Here is a 14,916-nt window from a genome sequence, read left to right as displayed (position 1 = left end):
ATTAATATTACACACAGAAAAATAAATAATAATTATAAGGGCTCGTAAATTAATCTTTTCTTATTACATAAACGCATAATGCCAACTGCTAAGTTAGGTACAAATTCGTTTCATTATGACTACAGTAATTAATATAATATAATATTTAATAATGAATATTTTGGGTATTTTGACATATTTGGCTTAAAGTAAATTTCTTGTAGAACATATTATTCCAGTATTCCACATAAATGTAATTTAGATATTTGTTTGGGTTTAATTTTATTCTTGTACCTATCATTGAATGTTCTGAATAAGTCTTGTTAGTTTTACGACAGTATCACGGAAATCGTGTTATCAATTAATTTCGTAAGAAACATAATATAAGAATAATATAAATAAAGAATCGTATCCTTTAAAAGTGATGATTCTTATTGTTTTAGTATTCGCTTTAAATTTTTTTTTTTACCCAGCCTCATATTCCAATAATCGCATTCAGTAGATTTTCGCGAATTGTTTTAAATTGTTTGTACATATAAATGATGCTATTATTTCGGGACTTTTTATGATGCATGTAAGTTCATGCTTATTTATGCATTTTCTAGTGCATGAACTTAAATGAGACCTGAAAATAATATTGAAATTCAAATACTCTACTCACGCTATGCGAGTATAGTTACGGTTTTTTTACATAATATTATGCTTTCGTTCAATCTTACATAATACAATATGCATACAGGCGTATACAACATACTACCTAAAACCTGTGATCCGTACACACATTATTGCGTTCATAATATAGATATAATGTAATGCGGTAAGCGCAGACGTGTGACGTGATGGTGCGATGATATTACAAAATATAGTACTTTGGAATGCTCGTTTATTGTGTACAAAATAAAAGCGTTATCGGAAACGTTCTATTTACACAATAATATCATATTATATTATTATCATCAACCGGACGCCACACCTGCATTTTGTGTTGTCTCCTTCTTACAAACATACAAGATTGGAAGCAAAATTCATGTTCACAATAATAAATTTTACTCTGTTAATTAAACATTTGAGTGATTTGACCTATATTATAAAAATTAATGATAATAAGATCTATCTGAGGCATCATCTTGAAAGCTTTATTTATTGATATAACATAGGTGACGTAGTTAAAATATTAATGAACACTCTAATTTAAAAAAAAAGGATTGTTGTGAACTTATTATTTGCCACTTGGTACATTTTACCTATGTAGGTACATTATATTATAGACGGGGACAACACACGCAGGTGTGGCGTTTTCTTCTGTATACGCGTGAAGACAGAACGAGATAATATTATTATTGGTGTACAAACAAGCTACCGTTTTGTATTCTTCACCAATACGTTTTTCCATATTATTAAAATAATATAATATATTATTTTTTACGACAATAATATTATGATAAAGGTCGTTTAACCTATTTAACGACGCACGCTAATATTAACTAGGTATACCTACTCGCGTGCAGTATTACGTTATTAATAACGATGACGAGTCACGAGTACCCTGTTAGTATACCCAAACATCCTAACTCCAACCTATACTTACCTCATTAAACTTCTGGAGTATTTGACGACTTAAACGTGCCGTTGTCAAGTGAAACGATTATATACCTAAAGGGAAAACTCTATAATATAAACGACCGCACCTAATAGTGTACGTATTAACTATTAATATAATATTACCACCCCGACTATATAGACCCGTTCGAAGGTCGTCGAAGCACCCAAAAAATAAATAAACACAAATATGCCCGCAGCAATCATATCCGTCCTCAGCAGCTCTGGTACTGCATAAGTATTACACAAATCGAACAAAACAGACCTATAGCGTTAGTCGTGAATTCCGAAAAGTGTAATCCTCGATAAACAACAGTCGAACTCTTGAGTATTGTGTAAAGTAACGGCCGTGGAGACTTGACACTGAATCGAGTGAATTGCGACGACGTCATTAAACAACTCATCAACCACCTTCGCGATCTTAGCAAACGATAATTTATTGTTGTTTTTCGTATATTTTATAATATTGTTATTATATTTTACACGTCCGTTATACTGCTCAACACGCGAGATGTATATGCAGAGTGACATTTGTGGGGAGGAAGTTGTTCATTTGATTGCCAGAGTTCAGAATGATAGTCAGAAGTGAAAAAAATACCGATAGATATAGACTGGTTAACATGGTGAAGTTATGCAGAGGAGTAGAGGTCGTGTCACTATTTGTGTCATCAACATTTTTCCTCATAATACGCATGCCTAAAATATACGAGATACTGTAAATCGAGGAAAACTGAAAACACACGAATATTATATCATAATATTATAGTATCACTTTATCGGATGCTATATAATAGTCATTAATTATTGATAATTACCCACTATTAATATTCGCTATTTAAAATCGAAATCATTGATTTCTTTTGGCGATGATTGTATGAACAAAGGTATTAGTTTTGACCAAAACTTGAAATTCAGTGCGAAAATAATTTTTACCAATTATTTCGATTACCTATGTATAACGTATACGATTTTGTTTCAGCAATTGCAGTTTTTTTTAATGTAGACTGCATTTCATAATCTTACTATTCCAATATTATATTTTTAAAGTTAAGAATTCATTATTAATTATTTATCGTGTATTTTATAATATGTATCGTAACCCGATTAATGTTTACCATAATTTACCAATACTATTTTGTCCACTTATAATAATGACTACATTATTCGAAACATTAATACTCGAAGCTTAACAGCTAAAAGGCTTTTTAAGTTTTAATTCAAAGTTCAACGGAATATTCTAAAGTACACATCCACATATAGTTTTTTGTTCATCGATATTTTGATAAACACGCGATAATGAGATACCTAAATAAATCTGAGAATAGGTATCTATTCATATTATGGTTTTGAGATATTGGTCACTTATACAAAAAGAATGGAACAAAGTTTGGTAGATTCAAGAACAAGGTGGCGAGGAAGATGTGTAGCACTATATTTGACATATGAAGAGGCAAATGGAGAATAAGAACTAAGAAAAGTTCCTAGGTATTTCATGGGTCAACAACTTTTTGAAAAACCAAATAATTAATTAGTACCTATGTACAGTGGACATGCAATGCGAACGGAAACACAGAAAAGAAAAGGTTGCAATCAATTTGAATTCATTTGGAAAGAGTCCAAAAAGCGCTGGAAGGAAAAAAATAAAGATGATATGGATAAATTAGATGTAACATACTAAAGAGAATACGACCAAGATAGAACAGCGAGGGGAAATTTTGTAAAGCGAAAGAAGAAGATGGTACTCACTTAATAATCGATGAACAAATTTAGTCGTGCTACTTGATATTTTTCCTCTGAAAGGGAAATTATCAATTATTTATGATCATCTATTGTTAATAGTTAACCAAAAAAAAATTTTATGGTTGGTACGCGATACAAATGATAAAGCGATATTGAAATTTGACAAATTTACAAATTTTCGTGACTGATGAATTTCATGAAAATAATTAGCTTTAAATCCATATTAAAAAAAAAAAAACATTGTCACTATTATTTTAGAGTTGTAAATATAAAAAATACTTATGAGGAAATAACTTTCATTTAACGTTTAAGATATTTTACTATCAAACAAAAATTTTAATTTATTAAGGTAGACATTGGGTAAGTAGTGTTATCCGTTCTAATGAACTGCAGTAAGCGACAAGCGTTGAGCGTACTTCATAATTATTATACGAGTAGGTAGGTCATTTTAATAGATGTGTTAAATTCAAATACAATGATAAATCACCGGATACGAAAAACAACCGGAAAAACTATTCTAAGCAGAGTCTGTCTGTCAACTTATATTGCTATTTATTACTATTTACCAAGTATATTTGATTAAAATTAAATGAATATTATATGTTCTACCACTATTTGTTATACAGCGCTGTTGATTTTTTTTTTTTTTTTTTGCTAAAAATATCGCATTCACTAGGTAGGTATAGACGGTATAGTAGGTATATCAATATTAATTATTAATTATTATATAATATTATTTGTCATAAATGCACATATTATGATATTAGTGTTGTTTATTGTTATTAACTTTTGAGTCGATGCTTACATACCGTAGAATGGTGTGAATAAGTTCATAGTGTATAAATAGACAATAGTTTAAAATTAAAATAAATATTTTGAAAACTCTATAATAGTGTTTAGATAAACATAATAAACATTAAATATTATAATATACGAAAAAGTTTTAAGTCTCGATGAATTTTTTAATTACAATAAAATAACTAAAATCGTTAAATTCTTTGATTAAATATCCAATTTTGAAAAATTAGAATTTTAAAATTTTGTATCGAATTTATATTCGGTAAAACACAAACTTTTTTCTAATGTCAAATATAAATCAAGTGAACTGTGACAAGAACGTAACTCTTGTGTAAGCTCTGCATGTTATTATTATACCAATACGTACGGAAATTTTTTTTAAATTTATTCCATTTCTTGTTTTTACACATGCGTACGTAAAAAAATTAAAACAAATATTTTGACTTTATTTTTGTTTATTATCTTAAATTATCAATTACAAAAATTTTATAGAGAATAATAAGTATTTTTGAGTGTGTATGTCATATTTGTAACAAAACAGTGTAATATACATTTAAATTTATAATATTTTTAATTTTTAAGTCGAATATAAAGTCAAATAACCGTGGAATTTAATGCCGATATGTCAAAATCTTTAAAATATTATCATTTATAGTTTTTGAAATGTATGATTTTACTCTACGTATTAAGAATACTCAAAAATTATATTTAAAAAAAAAAAAAAGTGACTATGATGTTAATGCGTTTTTCCTATGTTATATTATAATGTTATGAATTCGAGACAGAAAACAAATTGTCTACTGACATCAAATTAATTTTTATTATTTACCAATTCATTTTTACACAATACATTATACACATTTGTATACGTCGTCAAACTCGTCAAAATCGAAATCGAATAATGCTTGGGCCATAATAAACAAAAACAAGCATGCTGTATAACACTGCAAGCGTGTCGGGTATTATATTATATCGCTTTATGATTTATTTTTTTTTTTTGCATCGACATACCTTCCAGGCAGCAGGAAGAGATATAAATATTAACAGTTTATTATATAGTTGCAAGCCCGCAATTACTGAATTATAGGTACGTACACGACGACGGTAGACGACGATACGCTCCGTGGCGGGAAATTATTTTTAAACGACTCGCATACAGCAACGACGAACGTAACGCAAAAATAATTAATAAAAACACGATTTTATAATAATGTATAGACGCACGAAGGCGTGTTTTAAATACTTTATAATATTATACAGTATAAAGCAATGCGTAATGTGTACATACCATACATCCACGAACCTGCAATGTACGCTGAATAATATTACGACACGCCTATTTTTATTTTTTAGAAAGTTGCGAACCCCTGACACGATGGATATACATGCATATACCTATGTAATATAACGATAGAGGTACCTATACACGTTTTAAAAACGCCTACAAATTTTTTATTTTTTTTTTTTGCGATACTTTATCTAATGACGACTCCTATGCGAGCACGACACAATATTGCTGTCATAACGAGTCTCATTTAGAACATATTTTTATTGTCCATAGATTTTTTAGCTGTGGCCGCCACAATAATTCGCCGACTGCAGGCGTCAAAAATGTTATTTGGATACATTACCCCTATGTATAATAATTATGTTTGATGAAAACATTTTAATCATCATTAATCATAGGTAGGTACCTAATATTTGCAACCTATGATAAAACATAAAATTCTTAATAATAATAATAATAATAATTATTATTGTGTAAATTAAAAAAAAAAAAATTATTATTATTCATCGTGTGGACGATATTATTTATATACACAGGAACATGGTAACAGGAACCTTGAGAAATAACGAACAAATCGAAGTTTTATGTTTGTAATAAATTGTATTATAATATGATTGAATTAAAAGCTAAGTAATAACTCATGTAATCAATATATACCCAAACAATATAAATCATTTAATAAAAGAAAACAAAAGAGAAAAAAAAAATAATAATGTACAAAGACGAAAAAAGCGCAAAGGTACGCCGTGGGTTTATATAAATATATATATAATAATAATATCTTTTATTTAAAATAATTTATATGCGTAGTCCCTATTAAATATTATACAAATAAGATTTTATATGATGTTATATTCTCTTTTTTTTTTAGAAGGATATAATAATGTAATGGACTACTTCATAATATTTCTATTTAGGATTCGAGTCAAAATCCACCCAGTTGTCATATAAATAGGCCTATATTTAAATAAACATTTTTTAATTTTTTTTTTATCATAGTAAGATTATATACCTGCTAGAGTTAAATGTCTACATAATAATACAATAATGATAATATATAAATACTAAAACCTAGACTACATATTGATAGGATCACAGTCATAACGAAAAAAATAATGATATAATAATAAATAATAATAACAATTAGGAATTAAACCTAAGCTGTACAGTGTGTAAAGGGGGGAGGCGAGAAAAAAAACGCACTTTTCCGCGAAACGGAACCTTCGAGTCCAACTCCTGAGAGATGTCGAATCTATTTGGAATGTGTGTGTATACATAACGTATTCTCTCTCACTCTCTCATTTAACATATATATACTTTTTGAATATATTTGTATATAATATACACCTATTATGCACATATATTTATTATATACTTGTATATTCGACAAACGATATTCCTCGGTACGGTACTCGTTACTGGCTGTCGAGGCGTGGATGGGCGACGTTTTTTCAATCTTTTTTTCTGTTTAGTATATTATTTTGTGTGTTTTTTTTTTCAAAAATGTATAATAATTATAATAAATAATTATTATTATTCGTTATGTTTAACAGCTAACGGCTCTCGTATCTGATGAATTTGACAGCTTTTCTTGTGTCCGAGAAGAAGGGGACATTGTCTGTAAACACAATATCAAACAAAAAATAAATACACATTATTTCGCAACAAAATTTGAGTGTTCATTGTGGGGGGGAGGGAGCATGGTGGATAATGATTAAAAATTTACTCGGCCGACGGAACGGTGAAATACCCAAAGAGAGAAAGTGCGGTCAGGCGATACCGCGGTACCTAACCTAACCGAAATAATATTCTAGTGCTATTATAGAAGGCACCTAAATAATCGTGGAGTATAAGTATAATAGGTATTACATTTTTAGTTGATTATTTTTTAGCGCTTTATGGCGACCGTGACGTCGTGGTAAACCTAGTCGAGAGTGCCAAGAGCAGTGGAGAGAACTGTTTTTTTTTTCTTTTTTTATTGCATTCGAATAATAATATGACCTCAACAATAACTCACCGATTCGGAGGACGATTGTGGCTGTGCGGCCACGGCAACAGCTGCGGCAGCGGCGGCCAGCGCGTTCGGGGTCGATATGATGCCAAGTGGCTGCCGGACGGCGGCCACCGAGGACGAAAGCATGACGGCCGCGGCGGCTGAGTGCACGGCGTCTGCGTTCACCGACCTGTGATTTTCCAACATGTCCTCCAGGTCACATATGTAATCGATTACGTGATGGATCACCTCCAGTCGGGATATCCGCTTGTCCTTGGGTATAAGCGGTACCAGATCCTTGAGCTTAGACAGATACTTTTGGATCTTCTCGTCTTCCAGGTCACCGCGCTTGCGTTGCACACGTCCGCTTGTCACCGCGGGTCCGGTCGAACCTCCGTTGTTGTTGTTGTTGTTGTTGCGACACAAAGGTATGGATTTCATGGTTGCTGTCTTCGAGTTAAGCGAAATTAAACGAAACGAAACGAACTCGTGTAATTACGCAAAAAAAAATATACGCTCGGCACGTGTAGACGGTAAAAAAATGTAGAACGCGACGAACAAAACACACACGAGAGCACTGTGCGCAAAACGGCGACGATATTATGTTGTTTTGATAATATATAGTTATTAAATACGAGTGAAAATACAGTCGATCGATTCTTCGCTTTTAGGCGATGATAATAAAATAATACTGTCACGAACGTGTTCTGAAAGGGAAGAACGATGTACTGCGACTACGGTCGGCCGGTCCGTGTCGGGTGGTATTTATAGAGCTCGACGGTGGGTGGGGGAACGTTGGAGGAAGCCACGCCCGTCGCGGCGGCGGCGGACGAGATTGAATGGATTTCAAAGAGACGCGCGCGGCGGCGCTCGCACGCACAACAACCGCCGCCGCCGCCTATACAAAAACAACGATGACGACGACGCGCACACCTGACACCTGCCTCGGCGGCGGCGGCGGCGTCGGCGGCCACCGAAAAATACCACAGAGGATTTTTACCCCTCCCCCCACCACCCGCACACCCACCGACACACTCGTATACCCGGTTATCTCAAAGAGCGGACCGGACCGAACGGGCTAGTTGGCGTGGGAACACCAACTGGTATATACCGCATCCACCTATATAATAAACTATTATTAACATAATATACGTATATGTGTGTGTGTGTGTGTGTGTGCACGTGTACGACGAAGCTGTTTGTGTGTGTAGATGAGACTCTTCTCTATAACGCATACGGTTTTTCTCATATTATTATTAAGTATACACTTTTTTTATTTTTTTATTAGATTATTATGATCCGATTTAATATGAGACGAGGTATAGTGTGTGTGTGTATGTGGAGTTGCCCCTCAAGTCACTTTTACTTGTGTACTGCACCGCCGCCGGTGTTATGCGAATTCGACCTTCGTCCGTGTACCTATGATGTATATTGTATAATATTTTTATTAAATAAATGTACGAGATATAAGGTTGTTTTTGGTTTATTAATTAATAATTTGTAATGTGCATAATATTATATGACTCCTTAAATCGGTACCCTGTAATGTATACAAATATAAGATTGGATTTTTTTTTTAATTTTAAATTTTAAATATAATTTTGTTCAAATTGTCTTTTAATCGTTCAGTTGACCGCAGAAATATTACATTAATTATTGTACGAAAAGCCACTTTAAATTATATACCTAGTAGGGAAGTTATTATAACCATTTTTAATCGATTTCTTTGAACGAAGTCTCGATTTTAGTGCACTGCAATACTCAGAAGCGTTAAGTTAGTATGTAAAAAACAATTAATCTACGGTGGCGTAATTATTGGGGAAGATATGGGGATATATCCACCCCCCCCCCCCCCCCCAGAGACTTATTTTTTTTAAAACAATCATAATCAAATTCCTGTAAGCACTAGGGTTTTAAAACAAGAAATAAGAATTCATGAACATTATCATAGTTGAGGTTTTTTTTTTATTTTACAAGTTTAAAACTATGATACCTCAACAATTATAATACATATAGGATAAGAAAATTGTGCGGTTCATAGTCGACAGATAATTTTGAAAACCATTATTATATACCATTTACCTCATTTAATTTGTAATAACAAATAAATATATAATACTATGATATGTGAAATTTAATGGTCAAGGGGGATGTGGGAGGAATAGCCCCCCAATATGAAGATGGTATAAACTTATATCCCATCCAGAACCTATTCCGAATTATGCCACTGTTAATGTAAATATATTTTTAATGATCTTTTAATTATGAACGTTAAAGTTATATTTGTCAAAAAACATTTAAATTATCAGTATCGCCTGATAATTAGTTCCCATTTAGGTTAATTTTAAACATAATTATGTAATAGTTCCACCAAAAAAAAAAAAATGACAGAATGTAATAACGTGTTTTGAAATCCTAGCCCCAATAAATATTTATAGATTCCTCTGAGTTTTTCACAACATTTACATGTTATATACTATTATTAATTTATGCATAATAACTGATCGTTTATTAAATTGTTTATAAATTATAATTTATAAGAATATAAATTATTAACTTTGAAAATTTAATAATTATTAGTTGTTAATTTGTCATTAGTTATTAAAGCATTCTAAACTTCAAGTTTTCATATAATATTTCTAGAAATCTTCAAGTCTTCGTTTTTATGTGTTCACTGAAGACAATATTAAGCGAGGAAACTCTGTAGCACTTTTTCATACCGATAAATTAATACACAACCTAAGTATTTTCTCTGAAGACATTGGAATCCATTAGAAAAATGATACTTTACTACGAATTGCTAACATTTTATTTCGTTGTGAAATCCTAGATATTATAATCCTATGCTTTATAATATATGTAATAATGTAATAATATGTACGAGCATCATATGTAGACTCTTTTAACATAATAATTCATACGCCATTTTCCTTGAGGTGTATAGATGTATAATATATTATACAGTAATTATTTGCATGTGAATTGCATTATAACATTACTCAGAAGGAACAAAACAATAACTAATATATACGTGCAATATTCATGAATGGCCATGGGAAAATATATGTAACTTACTGTACTTTTATTAAAGTATAATATTAGTGATTATAATTAAGAGGATGCTACACGGACATATATTATTATTATGGTATTGTCTCCGTCTTACAAGTGCGTAACATAGCAAATTTATACGTTCAGAAGATCACGTTTAGCTCCGTTGGCTTAAAAATTAGAGTGAATCAGCCTATCATGAAACTAAATGGTAAGTACTTACATTGTCTGTGTTGGCATCTTTGTAGTGAGTTTTTATACGATAAATCAGTTTTTAAGCGAGCATTTTTAATTTACGCTATATTGTATACGTATAACTTACTAAAAGATTGAACTGTCGTAAAAACACACAAACACACGTACGTGTCCCCAACCCCCACATTGGAATTTTCAAATTTTTTTTGGCAAATAATTATCATTTAATTAGCATGTATTTGCATGCTAACTTTTGTAATTAGTAAGTATTTTAATTGAGCGTGATATCGAAAAATAGGTGGGGGGGCTGTAGACACGTGTCTCTGCCCCCCCCCCCCCCCACACACACACACACACACATCAAAATCATCTATTTTCAAATTCTTTTCTAGGCCAACATATAGCATGCAATTAGCATATATTTGCATGCTTAGTTCCGCAACTCTATCGCCATCCGTTGGTTCGCTAAATCATTTTTCCTAATTCGTACATGTCGATCAAGTTGGCACCGGCACAAACACTGCAGATGATGATGTTCTTACCATCGAGTTTCATACTAGGTAAATTCACTCAAATGTTTAAACTAACGGAGCTAAACGTGATCTTCTGAGGGTAAATTTGATATGTCACGAACTTGTAAGACGGAGACAACACGTCATAATAATGCCCGTTTAGCGTGCTCATAAGAAAATTTCATTATGCGGACAGCGGATAATTTTTTTTCTTTCTGTGACCCACACGTAACGTATCAAATTGTTTACGTTCAACCAAACCTAAGTTATAACTATTATTATTAGAGTGAATTTATCTACCAATAAATTTTAAGTTAAGGACAATAATCTATACCAGTATCACTACGTTATCTAATTTATAGTATTTTAATTTTTATGAAATTACGAGCCTTTTAATTATCACAGTTTAATAAAATCAGATAGTATTCTACAGTGTTAGGACTTATCAAGATAAATTTATCTAGATAAATTATCCAGATAATAATTATTTTATCTTTTATCTTATCTAGATAAATAAATATAAGTTATCTAAGTATTTATTTTAGATAAATATTTGACTTATCTAGATAAATTTAAAAGATAAATTTTTTAGTGAAAATTAGATAGATCTGTACAAAAAATATTATTAACTATGTGAATTTTGATTTTGGTCCACTCGACAACTTCTTCAGCAGGGTGACTTCTCAAATTTTTATTTATACTTTGTTACTCCCTAGAGTCCCTTGGATCTTATTGGTTCCTTATATAATTTTATGTGTTGAAGTTAATGTTTGGTGATACACATCATGATATAATAAGTTAAGTCGAAAATAAACATATTATATAGGCATGTACTTACATGACATTATATATGTTTTTTAAAATTAGTTGTTTTAATTTTAATTTCCATAATTATCTGTTATTTATCTGGATAAATTAATATTTTTATCTTTTATCTTTTTGTTAGATGAATTAAATTTGTTTATCTTTTATCTGTATCTTAGATAAAATTTAGCGTTGTTATCTTTATCTTTATCCAGATGATTTTTTTGTTATCTGTTCCTAACACTGAGTATTCATTGCATAACATTATTCGTCAAATCATTTAAATATTATACTATGCAATACCTATTCGTAAGATGTAGTGAAACAACATCGATTGTTATTCGTTATTATGATAAAAATTATAGTATAATAGTACATCGATAATATGCGATTAATTGAACTCGATTTATACTATTGATGGCGCATCGTCATAATGTTTATATGTAATCAGAGTTAATATCCTAAATAAAAAAGTGTAGATTTTAGTCAGTATATATAGCCACATCTAACATGATGTATTAGGTATGTGGTATTTCTAAGTGCGTTTTTTTTTGCGAAATATAGCACTCAAAGCACTCAAGTATAAAGTTATAGGCATTGAAAAATGAAAATATTACATTATATTATAATATTAATATAATTATGATGTAAATTGTAATTATTGCGGTGGATTAGGTGATAATAGTTTCAGTGGAAGAATCCCAGATACTAATGCACTTTATTCAAGCTTCAAGCTATTAAATGTTGAGTTATATCGTTCAAAAAGAATTATGAATAATACAAGTATAGATGAATACATTTTGTTAAATTAACAAAAATATAGATTTTACGATAAAATATTCTAAATATTCCAGGTTCATTGACGGTTTTAAATATTTGTAAATATTAAATAATGGAGTAATTGAGATATTATATTGATGTCGATTTTCATTTTAATATTTATTATATATATGGAACTTATATACTATTATAGTCGATATATTGTGAGCTTCTTACCACCTTGCCAACGAATAGTAGTTCAAATACTCGGGTTTTAGTTTGAAATAAATATGAACGCTAAAATAATTTCAACAATTCCCCCATTCTTCAATGCAGCTTAGGGTAGGCAATTAGGCATAAATAGGTAATACATCAATTTTATTTTATTTATAGTATCAGTTTCAGCAATTATTGTTTATTGCAGCTATAGTATAATAGTGTGTACACTGTACATACATGTATAATATTGTACCTAATTGTGAGACGCGTTAAATATTATGTGATGTTGTAATATATGTGCGGCGCACCCGTCGCCGTCTTCGGAAATTTACGGTGTCCAAATTATGACGACGGAGACACGTGTTTTTTCCTCTTTACATAATATATATTTTTATCTCATGAAATATGCTTGCAGAGCAGAGGATGAAGAAAAAACACATTTTGACGATCGCTGCAGCAATGCACACGTGACGTAGCAAAATGATTTCTGTGCATATCACGTTTACGAAATCCCTTACAAGGGAAAACGACAAAAAATAACGAGTAGACCAGAAAAAAACTACATTTTTTGCACAATTATAACCGATATTCGATCCGACGGTTTCCAAATTAGTATAAGTACATATTAAATGCATAAAATGCATGCACATAATGTGCAGGATTCTGTTAATTATAAATGAAGGACGACATTGGTGGCAGTTTATACCTGCATATAATGTACATACTCGTATCATCATAGGATTCCCGATAGCCTTCGACGACAATATTATAACGATCATAATTGATTTTTGACGTTTCAGTAACTGCGTGCTTGCGCAGAAACGCGTTAAATTATTTTTATCGAATAAGTGATCATTGTATGTATAAGACATTTGTTTTTTGTGTATTAAAATTATATATTTTATTATTTTTTGTTAACTATAGATTTCACTGTAATTATATTATTTATCATTCCAAATGCTTGACCAAAAGGAATATAATGCATGTCTGTGTATGCGGCACAATCATATAGTGCACGTGCAGCAGCGTCATTGTGCTACAGTTAAATAAAACGGTAAAATGTTTATATATCATGAAAAACTACTTCCGACACATCTGTACAACAAAATTGAACGACGACCAGAAAAAAAAATAAAGGATAAACCCCAATAAATTTGTATTCGTCTCGAATCCATATGTTTTGATACGTTACACAGTCGATTTCTATAATATTATAGATAAAAAACATCAAATAAATAAATCAAACATATCGCTATCCTTGTCCAATACAACATAATATATCAGTGACAGTTAGGGTCGTCTGTTATATATTATTATTATTATTATTATTATTATATAGTTTTATAAGACTGTATTTGTATAACATTCTTTGTTATCTAAAAAGGACTAGCAATATTATTAGCAGACTTGGGAGTTGGGTAAAATAATTTTAAAAAGTAAATAATTATTTAAATAAGAGACTTCTTCCGGAAAATAGTATTCCAAATAAAGTATTTTAAGGGTGAAGTGCAGGGAATAGTGGGATGATTGCAAAAATATAATGATATACACATACTTACTGACAATTATTATTATTAGTTGACTTTAGCATTAGTGTTCAAAATATATTTTTGCTCTTTAAGAATAAGCATTTGCTTAAGAATTAACATAGTTTTTATTTTTAAAATATATATTTATTTAAAATTGCCTCATAGGGCCACAGTACATTTTTTTATGAATTAATTGTAAATGAGTAAAATTGTCCCTATTGAATAGCATGTGGTTGTATTTGAGGCAATACATGTAGGCATTATGGCAAAAAACTAAAAAATATAAACTCTTCCTAATCATTTTAATCCTATATTGCATCGAATTAACCACATATTTACAATGTATCTATTATTCATGATCATCATGAATAATACACATTTTCACTAATTTACTTACTTGCTTACTTGCAGACCTCATCCTATAATAAAACTATCCATAAAGTTGACAAC

The 14,916-nt window shown here is 30.7% G+C and overlaps 1 protein-coding gene across 1 annotated transcript; it reads right to left on the bottom strand.

Moving 5' to 3' along the window:
• Nucleotides 1-6,883: 6,883 nt before the first annotated feature.
• On the bottom strand, nt 6,884-8,222 carry emc (Basic helix-loop-helix domain-containing extra-macrochaetae). Its single transcript, XM_015514161.2, has 2 exons — nt 7,422-8,222; nt 6,884-7,022 (listed from the first exon to the last, which is right to left on the bottom strand). Exons 1-2 carry the CDS (start codon nt 7,836-7,838, stop codon nt 6,951-6,953), a joined length of 489 nt encoding a protein of 162 aa, XP_015369647.1. The 5' UTR covers nt 7,839-8,222; the 3' UTR covers nt 6,884-6,950.
• Nucleotides 8,223-14,916: the final 6,694 nt, after the last annotated feature.

This window comes from Diuraphis noxia, unplaced genomic scaffold (genome assembly GCF_037042655.1).
Source record: "Diuraphis noxia isolate RWA-SAM2 unplaced genomic scaffold, SU_Dnox_SAM2 contig0004, whole genome shotgun sequence".
Classification (NCBI taxonomy): Eukaryota; Metazoa; Arthropoda; class Insecta; order Hemiptera; family Aphididae; genus Diuraphis; species Diuraphis noxia.
This window is presented reverse-complemented; position numbering and strand designations above follow the sequence as displayed.